General features: G+C 44.3%; 1 protein-coding gene across 1 annotated transcript in view; it reads left to right on the top strand.

Annotated features, from left to right (window-relative positions):
• Positions 1–14,387, top strand: part of LOC139422710 (dymeclin) — a 216,526-nt gene that overhangs the window by 79,265 nt on the left and 122,874 nt on the right. Inside the window, exon 10 of the mRNA XM_071173985.1 lies at positions 12,419–12,597. Coding sequence (XP_071030086.1) covers positions 12,419–12,597 — 179 coding nt within the window. The remainder of the gene's footprint in view (positions 1–12,418; positions 12,598–14,387) is intronic.

Raw genomic sequence — 14,387 nt, 5'->3', positions numbered from 1 at the left:
GTTATCATGTAGAGAAGTGCTTGTGTTCCCAGTTCCAACAGGACAGTAGTTATCATGTAGAGAAATGCTTGTGTTCCCAGTTCCATCAGGACAGTAGTTATCATGTAGAGAAATGCCTGTGTTCCCAGTTCCAACAGGACAGTAGTTATCATGTAGAGAAATGCTTGTGTTCCCAGTTCCAACAGGACAGTAGTTATCATGTAGAGAAATGCTTGTGTTCCCAGTTCCATCAGGACAGTAGTTATCGGCTTTAGAGAAATGCTTGTGTTCCCAGTTCCAACAGGACAGTAGTTATCATGTAGAGAAATGCTTGTGTTCCCAGTTCCAACAGGACAGTAGTTATCGGCTGTAGAGAAATGCTTGTGTTCCCAGTTCCATCAGGACAGTAGTTATCATGTAGAGAAATGCTTGTGTTCCCAGTTCCAACAGGACAGTAGTTATCATGTAGAGAAATGCTTGTGTTCCCAGTTCCATCAGGACAGTAGTTATCGGCTGTAGAGAAATGCTTGTGTTCCCAGTTCCAACAGGACAGTAGTTATCATGTAGAGAAATGCTTGTGTTCCCAGTTCCAACAGGACAGTAGTTATCGGCTGTAGAGAAATGCTTGTGTTCCCAGTTCCATCAGGACAGTAGTTATCATGTAGAGAAATGCCTGTGTTCCCAGTTCCAACAGGACAGTAGTTATCATGTAGAGAAATGCCTGTGTTCCCAGTTCCAACAGGACAGTAGTTATCATGTAGAGAAATGCTTGTGTTCCCAGTTCCAACAGGACAGTAGTTATCGGCTGTAGAGAAATGCTTGTGTTCCCAATTCCAACAGGACAGTAGTTATCATGTAGAGAAATGCTTGTGTTCCCAGTTCCAACAGGAGAGTAGTTATCATGTAGAGAAATGCTTGTGTTCCCAGTTCCAACAGGGCAGTAGTTATCATGTAGAGAAATGCTTGTGTTCCCAGTTCCAACAGGACAGTAGTTATCATGTAGAGAAATGCTTGTGTTCCCAGTTCCAACAGGACAGTAGTTATCATGTAGAGAAATGCTTGTGTTCCCAGTTCCATCAGGACAGTAGTTATCATGTAGAGAAATGCTTGTGTTCCCAGTTCCAACAGGACAGTAGTTATCATGTAGAGAAATGCTTGTGTTCCCAGTTCCAACAGGACAGTAGTTATCATGTAGAGAAATGCTTGTGTTCCCAGTTCCAACAGGACAGTAGTTATCATGTAGAGAAATGCTTGTGTTCCCAGTTCCATCAGGACAGTAGTTATCATGTAGAGAAATGCTTGTGTTCCCAGTTCCAACAGGACAGTAGTTATCATGTAGAGAAATGCTTGTGTTCCCAGTTCCAACAGGACAGTAGTTATCATGTAGAGAAATGCTTGTGTTCCCAGTTCCAACAGGACAGTAGTTATCATGTAGAGAAATGCTTGTGTTCCCAGTTCCATCAGGACAGTAGTTATCATGTAGAGAAATGCTTGTGTTCCCAGTTCCATCAGGACAGTAGTTATCATGTAGAGAAATGCTTGTGTTCCCAGTTCCATCAGGACAGTAGTTATCATGTAGAGAAATGCTTGTGTTCCCAGTTCCATCAGGACAGTAGTTATCATGTAGAGAAATGCTTGTGTTCCCAGTTCCAACAGGACAGTAGTTATCATGTAGAGAAATGCTTGTGTTCCCAGTTCCAACAGGGCAGTAGTTATCATGTAGAGAAATGCTTGTGTTCCCAGTTCCATCAGGACAGTAGTTATTGTGGCTGTAGAGAAATGCTTGTGTTCCCAGTTCCAACAGGACAGTAGTTATCGGCTGTAGAGAAATGCCTGTGTTCCCAGTTCCAACAGGACAGTAGTTATCATGTAGAGAAATGCTTGTGTTCCCAGTTCCAACAGGGCAGTAGTTATCATGTAGAGAAATGCTTGTGTTCCCAGTTCCAACAGGACAGTAGTTATCATGTAGAGAAATGCTTGTGTTCCCAGTTCCAACAGGACAGTTGTTATCGGCTGTAGAGAAATGCTTGTGTTCCCAGTTCCAACAGGGCAGTAGTTATCATGTAGAGAAATGCTTGTGTTCCCAGTTCCAACAGGACAGTAGTTATCATGTAGAGAAATGCTTGTGTTCCCAGTTCCAACAGGACAGTAGTTATCATGTAGAGAAATGCTTGTGTTCCCAGTTCCATCAGGACAGTAGTTATCATGTAGAGAAATGCTTGTGTTCCCAGTTCCAACAGGACAGTAGTTATCATGTAGAGAAATGCTTGTGTTCCCAGTTCCAACAGGACAGTAGTTATCATGTAGAGACATGCTTGTGTTCCCAGTTCCATCAGGACCGTAGTTATCATGTAGAGAAATGCCTGTGTTCCCAGTTCCAACAGGACAGTAGTTATCATGTAGAGAAATGCCTGTGTTCCCAGTTCCAACAGGACAGTAGTTATCATGTAGAGAAATGCTTGTGTTCCCAGTTCCAACAGTACAGTAGTTATCGGCTGTAGAGAAATGCTTGTGTTCCCAATTCCAACAGGACAGTAGTTATCATGTAGAGAAATGCTTGTGTTCCCAGTTCCAACAGGACAGTAGTTATCATGTAGAGAAATGCTTGTGTTCTCAGTTCCAACAGGGCAGTAGTTATCATGTAGAGAAATGCTTGTGTTCCCAGTTCCAACAGGACAGTAGTTATCATGTAGAGAAATGCTTGTGTTCCCAGTTCCAACAGGACAGTAGTTATCATGTAGAGAAATGCTTGTGTTCCCAGTTCCATCAGGACAGTAGTTATCATGTAGAGAAATGCTTGTGTTCCCAGTTCCAACAGGACAGTAGTTATCATGTAGAGAAATGCTTGTGTTCCCAGTTCCAACAGGACAGTAGTTATCATGTAGAGAAATGCTTGTGTTCCCAGTTCCATCAGGACAGTAGTTATCATGTAGAGAAGTGCTTGTGTTCCCAGTTCCAACAGGACAGTAGTTATCATGTAGAGAAATGCTTGTGTTCCCAGTTCCATCAGGACAGTAGTTATCATGTAGAGAAATGCCTGTGTTCCCAGTTCCAACAGGACAGTAGTTATCATGTAGAGAAATGCTTGTGTTCCCAGTTCCAACAGGACAGTAGTTATCATGTAGAGAAATGCTTGTGTTCCCAGTTCCAACAGGACAGTAGTTATCATGTAGAGAAATGCTTGTGTTCCCAGTTCCATCAGGACAGTAGTTATCGGCTGTAGAGAAATGCTTGTGTTCCCAGTTCCAACAGGACAGTAGTTATCATGTAGAGAAATGCTTGTGTTCCCAGTTCCAACAGGACAGTAGTTATCGGCTGTAGAGAAATGCTTGTGTTCCCAGTTCCATCAGGACAGTAGTTATCATGTAGAGAAATGCTTGTGTTCCCAGTTCCAACAGGACAGTAGTTATCATGTAGAGAAATGCTTGTGTTCCCAGTTCCATCAGGACAGTAGTTATCGGCTGTAGAGAAATGCTTGTGTTCCCAGTTCCAACAGGACAGTAGTTATCATGTAGAGAAATGCTTGTGTTCCCAGTTCCAACAGGACAGTAGTTATCGGCTGTAGAGAAATGCTTGTGTTCCCAGTTCCATCAGGACAGTAGTTATCATGTAGAGAAATGCCTGTGTTCCCAGTTCCAACAGGACAGTAGTTATCATGTAGAGAAATGCCTGTGTTCCCAGTTCCATCAGGACAGTAGTTATCATGTAGAGAAATGCTTGTGTTCCCAGTTCCAACAGGACAGTAGTTATCATGTAGAGAAATGCTTGTGTTCCCAGTTCCAACAGGACAGTAGTTATCATGTAGAGAAATGCTTGTGTTCCCAGTTCCATCAGGACAGTAGTTATCATGTAGAGAAATGCCTGTGTTCCCAGTTCCAACAGGACAGTAGTTATCGGCTGTAGAGAAATGCTTGTGTTCCCAATTCCAACAGGACAGTAGTTATCATGTAGAGAAATGCTTGTGTTCCCAGTTCCAACAGGACAGTAGTTATCATGTAGAGAAATGCTTGTGTTCCCAGTTCCAACAGGGCAGTAGTTATCATGTAGAGAAATGCTTGTGTTCCCAGTTCCAACAGGACAGTAGTTATCATGTAGAGAAATGCTTGTGTTCCCAGTTCCAACAGGACAGTAGTTATCATGTAGAGAAATGCTTGTGTTCCCAGTTCCAACAGGACAGTAGTTATCATGTAGAGAAATGCTTGTGTTCCCAGTTCCATCAGGACAGTAGTTATCATGTAGAGAAATGCTTGTGTTCCCAGTTCCAACAGGACAGTAGTTATCATGTAGAGAAATGCTTGTGTTCCCAGTTCCAACAGGACAGTAGTTATCATGTAGAGACATGCTTGTGTTCCCAGTTCCATCAGGACAGTAGTTATCATGTAGAGAAATGCCTGTGTTCCCAGTTCCAACAGGACAGTAGTTATCATGTAGAGAAATGCCTGTGTTCCCAGTTCCAACAGGACAGTAGTTATCATGTAGAGAAATGCTTGTGTTCCCAGTTCCAACAGGACAGTAGTTATCGGCTGTAGAGAAATGCTTGTGTTCCCAATTCCAACAGGACAGTAGTTATCATGTAGAGAAATGCTTGTGTGCCCAGTTCCAACAGGAGAGTAGTTATCATGTAGAGAAATGCTTGTGTTCCCAGTTCCAACAGGGCAGTAGTTATCATGTAGAGAAATGCTTGTGTTCCCAGTTCCAACAGGACAGTAGTTATCATGTAGAGAAATGCTTGTGTTCCCAGTTCCAACAGGACAGTAGTTATCATGTAGAGAAATGCTTGTGTTCCCAGTTCCAACAGGGCAGTAGTTATTGTGGCTGTAGAGAAATGCTTGTGTTCCCAGTTCCAACAGGGCAGTAGTTATCATGTAGAGAAATGCTTGTGTTCCCAGTTCCAACAGGACAGTAGTTATCATGTAGAGAAATGCTTGTGTTCCCAGTTCCAACAGGACAGTAGTTATCATGTAGAGAAATGCTTGTGTTCCCAGTTCCAACAGGACAGTAGTTATCATGTAGAGAAATGCTTGTGTTCCCAGTTCCAACAGGACAGTAGTTATCATGTAGAGAAATGCTTGTGTTCCCAGTTCCATCAGGACAGTAGTTATCATGTAGAGAAATGCTTGTGTTCCCAGTTCCAACAGGACAGTAGTTATCATGTAGAGAAATGCTTGTGTTCCCAGTTCCAACAGGACAGTAGTTATCATGTAGAGAAATGCTTGTGTTCCCAGATCCAACAGGACAGTAGTTATCATGTAGAGAAATGCTTGTGTTCCCAGTTCCATCAGGACAGTAGTTATCATGTAGAGAAATGCTTGTGTTCCCAGTTCCATCAGGACAGTAGTTATCATGTAGAGAAATGCTTGTGTTCCCAGTTCCATCAGGACAGTAGTTATCATGTAGAGAAATGCTTGTGTTCCCAGTTCCATCAGGACAGTAGTTATCATGTAGAGAAATGCTTGTGTTCCCAGTTCCATCAGGACAGTAGTTATCATGTAGAGAAATGCTTGTGTTCCCAGTTCCAACAGGGCAGTAGTTATCATGTAGAGAAATGCTTGTGTTCCCAGTTCCATCAGGACAGTAGTTATTGTGGCTGTAGAGAAATGCTTGTGTTCCCAGTTCCAACAGGACAGTAGTTATCGGCTGTAGAGAAATGCCTGTGTTCCCAGTTCCAACAGGACAGTAGTTATCATGTAGAGAAATGCTTGTGTTCCCAGTTCCAACAGGGCAGTAGTTATCATGTAGAGAAATGCTTGTGTTCCCAGTTCCAACAGGACAGTAGTTATCATGTAGAGAAATGCTTGTGTTCCCAGTTCCAACAGGACAGTAGTTATCGGCTGTAGAGAAATGCTTGTGTTCCCAGTTCCAACAGGACAGTAGTTATCATGTAGAGAAATGCTTGTGTTCCCAGTTCCAACAGGACAGTAGTTATCATGTAGAGAAATGCTTGTGTTCCCAGTTCCAACAGGACAGTAGTTATCATGTAGAGAAATGCTTGTGTTCCCAGTTCCAACAGGACAGTAGTTATCATGTAGAGAAATGCTTGTGTTCCCAGTTCCATCAGGACAGTAGTTATCATGTAGAGAAATGCTTGTGTTCCCAGTTCCAACAGGACAGTAGTTATCATGTAGAGAAATGCTTGTGTTCCCAGTTCCAACAGGACAGTAGTTATCATGTAGAGAAATGCTTGTGTTCCCAGTTCCAACAGGACAGTAGTTATCATGTAGAGAAATGCTTGTGTTCCCAGTTCCATCAGGACAGTAGTTATCATGTAGAGAAATGCTTGTGTTCCCAGTTCCAACAGGACAGTAGTTATCATGTAGAGAAATGCTTGTGTTCCCAGTTCCAACAGGACAGTAGTTATCATGTAGAGAAATGCTTGTGTTCCCAGTTCCAACAGGACAGTAGTTATCGGCTGTAGAGAAATGCTTGTGTTCCCAATTCCAACAGGACAGTAGTTATCATGTAGAGAAATGCTTGTGTTCCCAGTTCCAACAGGACAGTAGTTATCATGTAGAGAAATGCTTGTGTTCTCAGTTCCAACAGGGCAGTAGTTATCATGTAGAGAAATGCTTGTGTTCCCAGTTCCAACAGGACAGTAGTTATCATGTAGAGAAATGCTTGTGTTCCCAGTTCCAACAGGACAGTAGTTATCATGTAGAGAAATGCTTGTGTTCCCAGTTCCATCAGGACAGTAGTTATCATGTAGAGAAATGCTTGTGTTCCCAGTTCCAACAGGACAGTAGTTATCATGTAGAGAAATGCTTGTGTTCCCAGTTCCAACAGGACAGTAGTTATCATGTAGAGAAATGCTTGTGTTCCCAGTTCCAACAGGACAGTAGTTATCATGTAGAGAAATGCTTGTGTTCCCAGTTCCATCAGGACAGTAGTTATCATGTAGAGAAATGCTTGTGTTCCCAGTTCCAACAGGACAGTAGTTATCATGTAGAGAAATGCTTGTGTTCCCAGTTCCAACAGGACAGTAGTTATCATGTAGAGAAATGCTTGTGTTCCCAGTTCCAACAGGACAGTAGTTATCATGTAGAGAAATGCTTGTGTTCCCAGTTCCATCAGGACAGTAGTTATCATGTAGAGAAATGCTTGTGTTCCCAGTTCCATCAGGACAGTAGTTATCATGTAGAGAAATGCTTGTGTTCCCAGTTCCATCAGGACAGTAGTTATCATGTAGAGAAATGCTTGTGTTCCCAGTTCCATCAGGACAGTAGTTATCATGTAGAGAAATGCTTGTGTTCCCAGTTCCAACAGGACAGTAGTTATCATGTAGAGAAATGCTTGTGTTCCCAGTTCCAACAGGGCAGTAGTTATCATGTAGAGAAATGCTTGTGTTCCCAGTTCCATCAGGACAGTAGTTATTGTGGCTGTAGAGAAATGCTTGTGTTCCCAGTTCCAACAGGACAGTAGTTATCGGCTGTAGAGAAATGCCTGTGTTCCCAGTTCCAACAGGACAGTAGTTATCATGTAGAGAAATGCTTGTGTTCCCAGTTCCAACAGGGCAGTAGTTATCATGTAGAGAAATGCTTGTGTTCCCAGTTCCAACAGGACAGTAGTTATCATGTAGAGAAATGCTTGTGTTCCCAGTTCCAACAGGACAGTAGTTATCGGCTGTAGAGAAATGCTTGTGTTCCCAGTTCCAACAGGACAGTAGTTATCATGTAGAGAAATGCTTGTGTTCCCAGTTCCAACAGGACAGTAGTTATCATGTAGAGAAATGCTTGTGTTCCCAGTTCCAACAGGACAGTAGTTATCATGTAGAGAAATGCTTGTGTTCCCAGTTCCATCAGGACAGTAGTTATCATGTAGAGAAATGCTTGTGTTCCCAGTTCCAACAGGACAGTAGTTATCATGTAGAGAAATGCTTGTGTTCCCAGTTCCAACAGGACAGTAGTTATCGGCTGTAGAGAAATGCCTGTGTTCCCAGTTCCAACAAGACAGTAGTTATCATGTAGAGAAATGCTTGTGTTCCCAGTTCCAACAGGACAGTAGTTATCATGTAGAGAAATGCTTGTGTTCCCAGTTCCAACAGGACAGTAGTTATCATGTAGAGAAATGCTTGTGTTCCCAGTTCCAACAGGACAGTAGTTATCATGTAGAGAAATGCTTGTGTTCCCAGTTCCATCAGGACAGTAGTTATTGTGGCTGTAGAGAAATGCTTGTGTTCCCAGTTCCAACAGGACAGTAGTTATCATGTAGAGAAATGCTTGTGTTCCCAGTTCCATCAGGACAGTAGTTATTGTGGCTGTAGAGAAATGCTTGTGTTCCCAGTTCCAACAGGACAGTAGTTATCATGTAGAGAAATGCTTGTGTTCCCAGTTCCAACAGGACAGTAGTTATCATGTAGAGAAATGCTTGTGTTCCCAGTTCCAACAGGACAGTAGTTATCATGTAGAGAAATGCTTGTGTTCCCAGTTCCAACAGGACAGTAGTTATCATGTAGAGAAATGCTTGTGTTCCCAGTTCCAACAGGACAGTAGTTATCATGTAGAGAAATGCTTGTGTTCCCAGTTCCAACAGGACAGTAGTTATCGGCTGTAGCGAAATGCTTGTGTTCCCAGTTCCATCAGGACAGTAGTTATCATGTAGAGAAATGCTTGTGTTCCCAGTTCCAACAGGACAGTAGTTATCATGTAGAGAAATGCTTGTGTTCCCAGTTCCAACAGGACAGTAGTTATCATGTAGAGAAATGCTTGTGTTCCCAGTTCCATCAGGACAGTATTTATCATGTAGAGACATGCTTGTGTTCCCAGTTCCATCAGGACAGTAGTTATTGTGGCTGTAGAGAAATGCTTGTGTTCCCAGTTCCAACAGGGCAGTAGTTATCATGTAGAGAAATGCTTGTGTTCCCAGTTCCAACAGGACAGTAGTTATCATGTAGAGAAATGCTTGTGTTCCCAGTTCCAACAGGACAGTAGTTATCATGTAGAGAAATGCTTGTGTTCCCAGTTCCAACAGGACAGTAGTTATCATGTAGAGAAATGCTTGTGTTCCCAGTTCCAACAGGACAGTAGTTATCATGTAGAGAAATGCTTGTGTTCCCAGTTCCAACAGGACAGTAGTTATCGGCTGTAGAGAAATGCCTGTGTTCCCAGTTCCAACAAGACAGTAGTTATCATGTAGAGAAATGCTTGTGTTCCCAGTTCCAACAGGACAGTAGTTATCATGTAGAGAAATGCTTGTGTTCCCAGTTCCAACAGGACAGTAGTTATCATGTAGAGAAATGCTTGTGTTCCCAGTTCCAACAGGACAGTAGTTATCATGTAGAGAAATGCTTGTGTTCCCAGTTCCATCAGGACAGTAGTTATTGTGGCTGTAGAGAAATGCTTGTGTTCCCAGTTCCAACAGGACAGTAGTTATCATGTAGAGAAATGCTTGTGTTCCCAGTTCCATCAGGACAGTAGTTATTGTGGCTGTAGAGAAATGCTTGTGTTCCCAGTTCCAACAGGACAGTAGTTATCATGTAGAGAAATGCTTGTGTTCCCAGTTCCAACAGGACAGTAGTTATCATGTAGAGAAATGCTTGTGTTCCCAGTTCCAACAGGACAGTAGTTATCATGTAGAGAAATGCTTGTGTTCCCAGTTCCAACAGGACAGTAGTTATCATGTAGAGAAATGCTTGTGTTCCCAGTTCCAACAGGACAGTAGTTATCATGTAGAGAAATGCTTGTGTTCCCAGTTCCAACAGGACAGTAGTTATCGGCTGTAGCGAAATGCTTGTGTTCCCAGTTCCATCAGGACAGTAGTTATCATGTAGAGAAATGCTTGTGTTCCCAGTTCCAACAGGACAGTAGTTATCATGTAGAGAAATGCTTGTGTTCCCAGTTCCAACAGGACAGTAGTTATCATGTAGAGAAATGCTTGTGTTCCCAGTTCCATCAGGACAGTAGTTATCATGTAGAGACATGCTTGTGTTCCCAGTTCCATCAGGACAGTAGTTATTGTGGCTGTAGAGAAATGCTTGTGTTCCCAGTTCCAACAGGGCAGTAGTTATCATGTAGAGAAATGCTTGTGTTCCCAGTTCCAACAGGACAGTAGTTATCATGTAGAGAAATGCTTGTGTTCCCAGTTCCAACAGGACAGTAGTTATCATGTAGAGAAATGCTTGTGTTCCCAGTTCCAACAGGACAGTAGTTATCATGTAGAGAAATGCTTGTGTTCCCAGTTCCAACAGGACAGTAGTTATCATGTAGAGAAATGCTTGTGTTCCCAGTTCCATCAGGACAGTAGTTATTGTGGCTGTAGAGAAATGCTTGTGTTCCCAGTTCCATCAGGACAGTAGTTATCATGTAGAGAAATGCTTGTGTTCCCAGTTCCAACAGGACAGTAGTTATCGGCTGTAGAGAAATGCTTGTGTTCCCAGTTCCAACAGGGCAGTAGTTATCATGTAGAGAAATGCTTGTGTTCCCAGTTCCAACTGGACAGTAGTTATCATGTAGAGAAATGCTTGTGTTCCCAGTTCCAACAGGACGGTAGTTATCATGTAGAGAAATGCTTGTGTTCCCAGTTCCAACAGGACAGTAGTTATCATGTAGAGAAATGCTTGTGTTCCCAGTTCCAACAGGACAGTAGTTATCATGTAGAGAAATGCTTGTGTTCCCAGTTCCAACAGGACAGTAGTTATCATGTAGAGAAATGCTTGTGTTCCCAGTTCCAACAGGACAGTAGTTATCGGCTGTAGAGAAATGCTTGTGTTCCCAGTTCCATCAGGACAGTAGTTATCATGTAGAGAAATGCTTGTGTTCCCAGTTCCAACAGGGCAGTAGTTATCATGTAGAGAAATGCTTGTGTTGCCAGTTCCATCAGGACAGTAGTTATCATGTAGAGAAATGCTTGTGTTCCCAGTTCCAACAGGACAGTAGTTATCATGTAGAGAAATGCTTGTGTTCCCAGTTCCATCAGGACAGTAGTTATCATGTAGAGAAATGCTTGTGTTCCCAGTTCCATCAGGGCAGTAGTTATCATGTAGAGAAATGCTTGTGTTCCCAGTTCCATCAGGGCAGTAGTTATTGTGGCTGTAGAGAAATGATTGTGTTCCCAGTTCCAACAGGACAGTAGTTATCATGTAGAGAAATGCTTGTGTTCCCAGTTCCAACAGGGCAGTAGTTATCATGTAGAGAAATGCTTGTGTTCCCAGTTCCAACAGGACAGTAGTTATCATGTAGAGAAATGCTTGTGTTCCCAGTTCCAACCGGACAGTAGTTATCATGTAGAGAAATGCTTGTGTTCCCAGTTCCAACAGGACAGTAGTTATCATGTAGAGAAATGCTTGTGTTCCCAGTTCCAACAGGACAGTAGTTATCATGTAGAGAAATGCTTGTGTTCCCAGTTCCAACAGGACAGTAGTTATCATGTAGAGAAATGCTTGTGTTCCCAGTTCCATCAGGGCAGTAGTTATCATGTAGAGAAATGCTTGTGTTCCCAGTTCCATCAGGGCAGTAGTTATCGGATGTAGAGAAATGCTTGTGTTCCCAGTTCCAACAGGACAGTAGTTATCATGTAGAGAAATGCTTGTGTTCCCAGTTCCAACAAGACAGTAGTTATCATGTAGAGAAATGCTAGTGTTCCCAGTTCCAACAGGACAGTAGTTATCATGTAGAGAAATGCTTGTGTTCCCAGTTCCAACAAGACAGTAGTTATCATGTAGAGAAATGCTTGTGTTCCCAGTTCCAACAGGACAGTAGTTATCATGTAGAGAAATGCTTGTGTTCCCAGTTCCAACAGGGCAGTAGTTATCATGTAGAGAAATGCTTGTGTTCCCAGTTCCAACAGGACAGTAGTTATCATGTAGAGAAATGCTTGTGTTCCCAGTTCCAACAAGACAGTAGTTATCATGTAGAGAAATGCTTGTGTTCCCAGTTCCAACAGGACAGTAGTTATCATGTAGAGAAATGCTTGTGTTCCCAGTTCCAACAGGGCAGTAGTTATCATGTAGAGAAATGCTTGTGTTCCCAGTTCCAACAGGACAGTAGTTATCATGTAGAGAAATGCTTGTGTTCCCAGTTCCAACAGGACAGTAGTTATCATGTAGAGAAATGCTTGTGTTCCCAGTTCCATCAGGACAGTAGTTATCATGTAGAGAAATGCTAGTGTTCCCAGTTCCATCAGGACAGTAGTTATCATGTAGAGAAATGCTTGTGTTCTCAGTTCCATCAGGACAGTAGTTATCATGTAGAGAAATGCTTGTGTTCCCAGTTCCAACAGGACAGTAGTTATCATGTAGAGAAATGCCTGTGTTCCCAGTTCCATCAGGACAGTAGTTATCATGTAGAGAAATGCTTGTGTTCCCAGTTCCAACAGGACAGTCGTTATCATGTAGAGAAATGCTTGTGTTCCCAGTTCCAACAGGACAGTAGTTATCATGTAGAGAAATGCTTGTGTTCCCAGTTTCAACAGGGCAGTAGTATCTAACAAGCGTTTCGACCCCCTTTAGACACGTCGTCCATCCCGACAGAGCAGCACCATACGTTCCAGATTAACTTCAACAGCCTGTACACAGCTCTGTGTGAGCAACAGAGGTCTGACCAGGCTACGCTGTTACTCTATACGCTGCTGCATCAGAACACCAATATGAGGAACTACATGCTGTCACGCACAGACATGGAGAACCTGGTAAGTTAAAGGAAAAATAAAGAGGAGAATGGTTCAACTACCGACCTCTTCATCGTCTCCAGCACCACATCAACATATGACAAAATGGCACATTTCTATGTTTTGTATGTCTATGATTATGTGACCATGATGGTCTGAGGGCCAGATTGGGAATTTATCCAGGACACCAGGGTTAACACCCCTACTCTTATGATAAGTGGCATGGGATCTTTAGTGACCACAGAGAGTCAGGACACCTTTTTAACGTCCCATCTGAAAGATGCCACCCTACACAAGGCAATGTCCCCAATCACTGCCCTGGGGCATTGGGATAAAAAAAATTAGACCAGAGAAAGACTGCCTCCTACTGGCCCTTCAACACCACTTCCAGCAGCATCTGGTCTCCCATCCTGGACCAACCCTGCTTAGCTTCAGAGGCAAGCCAGCAGTGGGATGCAGGGTGGTATGCTGCTGGCAGGGTGGTATGCTGCTGGCAGGGTGGTATGCTGCTGGCAGGGTGGTATGCTGCTGGCAGGGTGGTATGCTGCTGGCAGGGTGGTTTGAATTGTGTCTTGAAATATCCAATTCCATGTGCTGTTCAGACTGTAGGAAAAATAATGGATTCGAATCGGATATGCAATTTTTATTTGAATCGAGTCACTTCAAACTTCCAATGTGAAACAAGGCTTTTAGTAATCTTAGTCACCCGCTTTGTCTTAGTTTCTCATTGTTCCCAGCTGACATGTTGGCACACAATGGACAGCTGGTCCTGCGGGGTGTGCTGTGATGTCACTTCTCAGCAGGTTTTAAATGTGTTGGGGAGGAGGATCACTCCCACACACACAGCTCCCCTGTGGAACAACACTCTCTGTCTCCCAGTGTCTCTTTAGTCTGGGATGCAGTGTGTTGGATGTTGGGTGCATGTCAGGGCTTGCCTTCTGGTTGAGGTCTGGTGGCAGCCCCACTTCCAGCCCCCACCCCACAGCACCCCCTCTGTCTCGTCCCATACCACCCCAATTATGTCCCTCCCTCTTTCTGTGCCGCCCCACACCACCCTCTTTCTGTCCCGCCCCCTCTCTGTCCCACCCACACCACTCCCTTTCTGTCCCGCCCCCTCTCTGTTCTGTCCCGCCCCCTCTGTTCTGTCCCGCCCCCTCTCTGTTCTGTCCTGCCCCACACCACCCTCTTTCTGTCCCGCCCCCTCTCTGTCCCACCCACACCACTCCCTTTCTGTCCCGCCCCTCTCTCTTCTGTCCCGCCCCCTCTCTGTTCTGTCCTGCCCCCTCTCTGTCCCAACCACACCACTCCCTTTCTGTCCCGCCCCCTCTCTGTTCTGTCCCGCCCCCTCTCTGTTCTGTCCTGCCCCCTCTCTGTCCCACCCACACACTACCTTTCTGTCCCGCCCCCTCTCTGTTCTGTCCCGCCCCCTCTCTGTTCTGTCCCGCCCCCTCTCTATCCTACCCACACCACTCCCTTGCTGTCCTGCCCCCTCTCTGTTCTGTTCCGCCCCCTCTCTGTCCCACCCACACCACTCCCTTTCTGTCCCGCCCCCTCTCTGTTCTGTCCCGCCCCTTCTGTTCTGTCGTGCCCCACACCACCCTCTTTCTGTCCCGCTCCCTCTCTGTCCCACCCACACCACTCCCTTTCTGTCCCGCCCCCTCTCTGTTCTGTCCCGCCCCCTCTGTTCTGTCCTGCCCCACACCACCCTCTTTCTGTCCCGCCCCCTCTCTGTCCCACCCACACCACTCCCTTTCTGTCCCGCCCCTCTCTCTTCTGTCCCGCCCCCTCTCTGTTCTGTCCTGCCCCCTCTC

The sequence above is a fragment of the Oncorhynchus clarkii genome, chromosome 12 (assembly GCF_045791955.1).
Source record: "Oncorhynchus clarkii lewisi isolate Uvic-CL-2024 chromosome 12, UVic_Ocla_1.0, whole genome shotgun sequence".
Classification (NCBI taxonomy): domain Eukaryota; kingdom Metazoa; phylum Chordata; class Actinopteri; order Salmoniformes; family Salmonidae; genus Oncorhynchus; species Oncorhynchus clarkii.
Note: the sequence above shows the minus strand (reverse complement) of the source record. Positions and strands in the feature narration are given on the sequence as shown.